Raw genomic sequence first — 8,479 nt, forward strand, 5'->3', positions numbered from 1 at the left:
CATGGGACACTGAATATACTGCGATTTTGATACCATAACTAGTTACTGTATTTAAAATACTTTAAAGTGGATATCCTGAGGAATGTGATAAGTTTTCTTTATGTCTTCATATAGTCCCGATATTTTGGTTCAGATATTCCTAGTCACTCAGATATTATAATTCTCGTATCCTCAATTACTGACAATACTTTCATTTTGAAATGCTCTGTAGCCGAATATTCTTCATTTTTAATATCATTCATTACTGAATTGTCCTTTACTTTGCTATGCTTAATCACTGAAAATATTTTAATTTCCACAATATCACTTTCTGAGTATACGTCAAATTTAAATCCCCGACTAGTGAATATACTTTAGTCTTAATTTTATCAATTAATGAATATAGTGTGATTTCAGTACACTCAGTTACTCACTATACATTAATTCTGATATCTCCAATTGTTGACAATATCCTCAGTAACTTAATGATGTATACTTTTAATTTTGATATAATCTGTTACGGAGCAGACCTTAATTTGTTTGTTCCTCACAATCAGTGGCTGGGAGCAAAGGTACGGTTTAGCGCTAGAGTCATTTATCGATTTATCGATCTTTCCCCCGGAAGATGTGGACATCACTGGGAGGAAAAGAGCTTCGAACTCTGCCTAAAGAGAATTCGAGTAGGATTTAAATTTTCTGTTCATGACATGAAAGGAGTTTCGAACGTCACCAGAAGAGAGTTCGAGTGTGATTTAAATTTTCTTTTCAAAATACGAAAAGATCTTCGACTTCTGTTTGAAGAGAAATCGAGTGTGATTTAAACTTTCTTTTTCAAAACATGGAAAGAGTTTCGAATGTCGCCTGAAGAGAGTTCGAGCGTGATTTAAGCTTTCTTTTCATGACACGAAAAGTTTCGAAACGTCGAATAATTTAAATTTTCTTTTGATGACAGGAAAAGAGCTTCGAACTCTACTTGAAGAGAATTCAAGTGTGATTTGAATTTCCTTTCTTAAAACATGCAAAGAGCTTCGACTTCTACTTGAAGAGAATTCGAGTGTGATTTACATTTTCGTATTAAAACATGAAAAGAATTTCGAACTCTGCCTGAAGAGAATTCAAGTGTGTTTTAAATTTTCTTTTCAAAACATGAATAAAGTTTCGAACGTCGCCTGAAGAGAATTCCAGTAAGAGTGAAATTTTCTGTTCTAAACATGAGTGCTGATAACACTAAGCTTTTGTGCAGATTAGTAATCTAATTATGGTTTGTGACTTTGGTTGAAAATATGGAAGAATGCTGAGATCTGGTTCGTGTCTTACACATCTTTAACTTAATGTATATTGGTTTTTGCATGTATTTGGTCTCAAATATGAAAAAAATGAAAAGCACTCTCATTTCATAATAAAAAAAATCTGATGTAAGACATGAAAAACTGTAATACCAAAGTTATGTGGTATATTTATTTTTCTAATATTGATTTGTTATTGAAAATTACGTTTAAAACATAAAGAATATTGATAACTCGGTAGTTGCATGGGTATTTTAAATGTCACTTTTACCCGCATTGAAACTTTCCATTTAAAACTTAAAAATAATTATTGATAAGACGGTCATTTAATGGACCTTTTCAAGTCTATTACTGGCTTCTTTATGCAATGAGGCAAAACAGATCCAAATTTAAATCTTTCTTTTGTACATACCAATTAGTAATTAAAGTCTGCATTTGTTTGTTTGGCGAAATCAACGCTGATTCTTAGTTTTCTGTAAAAGAAAACTATTGTGCCGGCTTTGTCTGTCCGTCCGCACTTTATCTGTCCGCACTTTTTTCTGTTCGCACTTTTCTGTCCGCCCTCAGATCTTAAAAACTACTGAGGCGAAAGGGCTGCTAATTAGTATGTTGATCATCCACCCTCCAATCATCAAACATACCAAATTGCAGCCCTCTAGCCTCAGTAGTTTTTATTTTATTTAAGGTAAAGTTAGCCATAAACGTGCTTCTGAGTTAGCCATAATCGTGCTTCTGGCAACGATATAGGATAGGCCACCACCGGGTCGTGGTTAAAGATTCATTGGCCATGGCTCATACAGCATTATACAGAGACCACCGAAAGATAGATCTATTTTCGGTGGCCTTGATTATACGCTGTAGCGGCTGTGCAGAAAACTCGATTGTGCCGAAGAAACTTCGGTGTAAATGTTACTTGTTTTTAAACGTTTGAGTTCTGATCTGTTTATGTAAGTGATGTGCGTATTAGCTTATGTCCATTCACATTACGCATGTAAGTCCTAGATACATACAGTATAATGCTGTAGATGAATGTCTGACTTGGGTCTCTGTTCAACATGAATTACACTTTTTGAGGGTGATAAATTTTTACTAGATAATATACTCTTTTGAGTATATGAGCTTTAATTCGTGTTAACAGAAAGATTGACAGTACTATAAAGTACTTTTTATGATTATGAATTATAAAGCAAGTCAGAAAGACTTATTTTCTCAAATACGTTTATACTTTTTTTTTGCTGTATTTCAAAATGAAGTCGGAAATTGATTCGGTATTGAATTTTAGGTTATTTATTTGTCTGACAGACAGACAAAAAATAAGAAAAAACACAAATGTACAACAATTTGCAACGACATAAAGGCAATATTTTTATTCATCTTTTATAGACAGTGTCTCTGATTATGTGTGTGAGAGTTTTCTAGTTAGACAGACAGATGGAAAGATTGATGGGTCTTAGTAAACCAAAACACACAAACATAAACACATATATACACACACACACATATATATATATATATATATATATATATATATATATATATATATATATATATATATATATATATATATATATATGTGTGTGTGTGTGTGTGTGTGTGTGTGTATATATATATATATATATGTATATATATATATATATATATATATATATATATATATATATATATATGTGTGTGTGTGTGTGTGTGTGTGTGTATATATATATATATATATATATATATATATATATATATATATATATATATATATATATATATGTGTGTGTGTGTGTGTGTGTGTGTGTGTGTATGTGTGTACGTGTACGTGAACGTATGTGAGTGATATGGTATCAAAGGGTTATACACTCACAGCGCGTAGAAACGTTCATCCGATTGGAATTGGAATGTATACTTGAATACGGACGTGATTAATACGTGGATATATATCATGATTATAAGATTAACCTTTATTGAGTATATGGGGTTCCGGGTGTCATTTCAATGGTTCGTCAAAGGGGCGATAATAGGCACCTGATTGGATATGAAAAAAATGAAAAATAAAAAAAAAGCCATTTGAGATTACCATACAGGCTAAAGCTTATAAATGAATTTATTTCGTTTGTGAATCGATTCCATAGAAAAATTTCAACCAGCCGTCGTTATTGTATGGGAAGTTGGATGCTTTAAACTCATCCCCGTGCACAGCGTTTAAGCAGACGCGTGCACACACGCGTACACACGCAAATGAATAAATAAATCAATATATAAATTCATGCAAGCGTATTATATATATATATATATATGATTATTATCACTTTTGTACGTGATTCATTTACCACATTACCACAGGTGAAAATAAGAAACAGGGTGTAGGTCCCGACCGGTTTCGACTTTATTTCCAAGCCATTGACGAAGGACTGATACAGAGTGTGAGAAGTCACAAATATATATATTACAAGAACAGTACTGACGAACATACACAACCGTTAGGACTCCATATCCCCACTCAGGCCGGTGTCGAGGTAGGAGTGGCCTTTAAAACTCATTTGGCTAAAAATCACAATAGACTCTCTGGGGACATTGTTGATAAAACAGACCATACCCCACCCCCAGATCCACACCTGACAGGTGTCATGGAGGCGAGTTTGAAACTCATTAACATTACTACCCTCGTACTGTGTTTACAAATATGATAGTCCTATTTTCATACACCTCTACTGCCTACCTTAAAGTTTAAATAATTTACAAATTTCTTTTTGATATTAAAAGGATCAAGTTTATACATCCCTTGACTGATATTCATATTATGGTTGTAACTTTCTTTATAAAGCTAGATTCAATGATGTTCCTTTCCAGTGCATTATTAGAATATACAATCCCTTTTGCCCCTTCCCAGTTGATAGCATGATTGTTCTCACTAACATGTACAAATATACCACTGTTCCCTTGTGCATACCTCACACATTTCTTATGTTGTTCAATTCTTTTTCCAATGCTTTCTGGTTTGGCCAATATAAAAGTTGTCACAAGACTTACACGGAATTTTATATACACCCTTTAGTATTGTCTGGGAGTTCTTGATAAGTACATTTTTCATTGTTGTATTGTTCTTAAATGCGACATTAACACCAAAATTCTTAAAAAGATGAGGGATATCTTCATATTATTATTATAAGGCAAAAAAAACAAATTTTTTGTGTAGTAAGTTCTTTTTCTGGTTTTGATACATAGTCTTTTTGCCGCTTCAAATGCACTGTTTAATACACTATCAGGATATTTCAATTTTGCCTTGCATTCCTAATCTTATCTATTTCATCATCAATATATTCAGGCTACATACCCGTAATGCTCTTAAAAACATAGATGAAAAAACACTGACTTTTAACCTTATTGCTTTGTCCAGAATAGAAATACATAGGAAAGAAATATTAGTGGGTTTTCTATACACACTATATTTAAACCCACTACTATTTCTTCGTATGAACATCCAAAAACGGTAAACACCATCATTTTCCATTTCCATCGTGAATTTAATTGATGGTACTAATTGATTTAACTTGCTTAAAAAGTTTTTTACATCTTGGTTCCCTGGCTATGCACAAATTATGTCGTCAACATACCTAAACCATGTTACATTACGTGATATATATATATATATATATATATATATATATATATATATATATGTATGTGTGTGTGTGTGTATATGTATATATATATATATATATATATATATATATATATATATATATATATATATATATATATATATATATATATATATATATATATATATATATATATATATAAATATATATATATATATATATATATATATATATATATATATATATATATATATATATATGTGTGTGTGTGTGTGTGTGTGTGTGTGTGTGTGTGTATATGTACGTACGTATGTATGTATGTATATATACAAATGGATGTACGTGTGTTTCTGTGTGTCTGTGTGTGCATGTATTCTATTATGTACATGTAAACATGCATTTGTATCTATCTCTATACTGTACCAACATTCACATAAAACTCAGGTAATTAACTTTACCATTACTTTAGTAAAAATAATTATCTTCTCTTATTTATCTCTCGTTTCTGTATTTGTTCTAATCATCTTTGTTTGAATTTAAGTTGAGTTAATGATGATGATGATGATGATGATGACGAGTCCACCTCTTTATGTTAATTTACACCCAGTTTTCAATTTCAACCCCTCTCTTCCTTCCCATAACGATGATCAAATAATAAAGCCGGAAAGATGATGATGATAATGAAGGTTTTTTATGATGATGATGATTTCTTTTACCGTAATGATGATGATGATGATATCTTTTACCATAATGATGAGGATGATAATGATTTCTTTTACCATGATGAGGATGATGGTTTCTTTTATTATGATGATGATAATGATTTCTTTTACCGTGGTGATGATGATGATTTCTTTTATCATGATGATGTTGATGATGATGATGATTTGTTTTACCATGATGATGATGACGATCATAGTGATTTCTTTTACCATGATGATGATGATGATGATCATAATGATTTCTTTTACCATGATGTTGATGATGACGATGATTTCTTTTACCATGATGTTGATAATGATGATGATGGTTTCTTTTACCATTATGATGATGATGATGATAATGATTTCTTTTACCATGATGTTGATGATGGTGATGATTTCTTTTACTATGATGTTGATGATGATTTCTTTTACCATAATGTTGATGATGATTTCTTTTACCATGATGATGATGATGATGATGGTGATGATGGTGGTGGTGAGTTCTTTTAACATGATGATGATGGTGGCTTCTTTTTACCATTCGCTCAGTTTACGGTGATGATGATTATGATGGTGATAATTCTCCTTAATAGTAACACCCTCTTCCTTATGATTACCGATAATGATGATAATGATGAGCGAGGATGGTAGTCATGATGATGATGATGGTGATGATAGTGTTGGTAATGACATTATACATGACAGTTATGACGGCTTTGTTTATTGGAGTGATAATGCTGACTTTATTGACGCTAACGATGTTGATGATAGTGATGATGATGGTGGTGATATAGATGATATTGCCGATAATGAGGGTTATAAATATGATGATGGTGATGACAGTAAAAATGACATTAGTGAAGGCATTGATTGTTGCTGATATGATGTTGACATCAGTGATGTTAATGATGATGATGATGACAGTAACAACGATGAGCGTGATATGGACGATATTGGTGGTAATGAATATATGACTATACTGGTGATGTGATGACAGTAAAAATGACATTAATAAAGGCATTGGTTATTGAAGTGATAATGTTGACTATGTTGAAGTTAACGATGATAATGACAGTGACAATGGTAATGATGATATGGATGATATTGACGGTAATGATGATAATGTTGATGATGACAGTGATGACGGTGAGACAGTAAAAATGACAGTAATGAGGACACTGATTATCGTAGTTATGATGATGACTTCAATGACGTTGATGATGATGATGATGATGACAGTGACAATGATAATGGTGATATGGATGATAATGACCGTAATGAGGGTAATGATGGTGATGAAGATGATGATGATGATCATGAACATCTGCAACAGGATACAAAGAGAGAGAGAGAGAGAGAGAGAGAGAGAGAGAGAGAGAGAGAGAGAGAATCATTGGGAAACCGCTTTAGGAGCAAGACACACAATGCCACCAATAAAGAACAGTAATGGAAGCATTTATATTCCAACTAGAAAAAAAAGGCATCGCTTACAATAGGGGGCTTTTGATACGACATACCAGGCAGGAATGCAACAGGGAGCCCCGGCCTCCGCTCTCTCTCTCTCTCTCTCTCTCTCTCTCTCTCTCTCTTTCACGGGTGTGCTGTTGGTGAGTTGTCATACATGTGTGGCTGAGAGACACTAATATCGTTTTGACACACACACGCACGCACACACGCACATACACACACACATATATATATATATATATATATATATATATATATATATATATATATATATATATATATATATATATATATATATATATATATATATATATATATATATATGTATATATATATATATATATATATATATATATATATATATATATATATATATATATATATATATATATATATATATATATATAATTATACGTATACATATATATGTATGTACACATATACTTATATATATCTGAATATATATATATATATATATATATATATATATATATATATATATATATATATATATATATATATATATATATATATATATATATATATACAGAGAGAGAGAGAGAGAGAGAGAGAGAGAGAGAGAGAGAGAGAGAGAGAGAGAGAGAGAGAGAGAGAGAGAGAATTTATATTCATGCTTATGTTTATTATCTTTAAGTCACATTAATCCATGTATACATCATTACTTCCCATGGAGAACCACTGCCCAGATATAATACCACATAACAAACAAGTGAAATTAAAATGAAATTCACAGTGAAATAAAAGAGAAAGACAAACGATCAAAAGGAAAGGTAATATCCTCCGCTTACTCCTCACTCCACGCACTCATTCCAAGCATGATTCGATAAGGAAGTACCTACACACATGCATGCACACACGCACTTACACACACACACATACACATGCAGCTCCGGGACTGCATTATAATCAATAGTAGGGACTTGAGTAGCGCCGGTAGAAGATGAGGTAGAAATATGGAGGTCACGGAGTCGTATGAGCGCGAGAGACAGACAGACAGACAGAGTGGCGTACTCAAAGGGCCAGTGAGCCTGACTAGTATATTCGTAATGTTAAAGAATTCTTAGTTAGTTTTAGTTTTCTGTAAAAGAAAAATCTTGAGATGGCTATTTGTCTGTCCGTCCGCACTTTTTCTGTCCGCCCTCAGATCTTAAAAACTACTGAGGCTAGCGGGCTGAAAATAGGTATGTTGATCATCCACCCTCCAATCCTCAAACATTCAAAATTGCAGCCCCTCTAAACTCAGTAGTTTTTATTTGATTTAAGGTTAAAGTTAGCCATGATCATGCGTCTGGCAACGCTGTAGGACAGGCCACCACCGGTCCGTGGCTGAAAGTTTCATGGGCCGGGGCTCATATATCATTATACTCATAGAAAAAACTCGATTTCGGCCCATTTTTACTGGTTTTTATGAGTTATGGATCTTATTATTACTAACTCA

The 8,479-nt window shown here is 32.5% G+C and overlaps 1 protein-coding gene across 1 annotated transcript in view; it reads left to right on the forward strand.

Annotated features, from left to right (window-relative positions):
- The first annotated feature begins 6,175 nt into the window (after nucleotides 1–6,175).
- Nucleotides 6,176–8,479, forward strand: part of LOC136834111 (protein SDA1 homolog) — a 28,784-nt gene continuing 26,480 nt past the window's right edge. Inside the window, exons 1-2 of the mRNA XM_067096369.1 lie at nucleotides 6,176–6,395; nucleotides 6,610–6,699. Of these exons, the coding sequence (XP_066952470.1) occupies nucleotides 6,176–6,395; nucleotides 6,610–6,699 (310 nt within the window). The remainder of the gene's footprint in view (nucleotides 6,396–6,609; nucleotides 6,700–8,479) is intronic.

Source organism: Macrobrachium rosenbergii, chromosome 53, assembly GCF_040412425.1.
Source record: "Macrobrachium rosenbergii isolate ZJJX-2024 chromosome 53, ASM4041242v1, whole genome shotgun sequence".
In the NCBI taxonomy this organism is placed as follows: Eukaryota; Metazoa; Arthropoda; class Malacostraca; order Decapoda; family Palaemonidae; genus Macrobrachium; species Macrobrachium rosenbergii.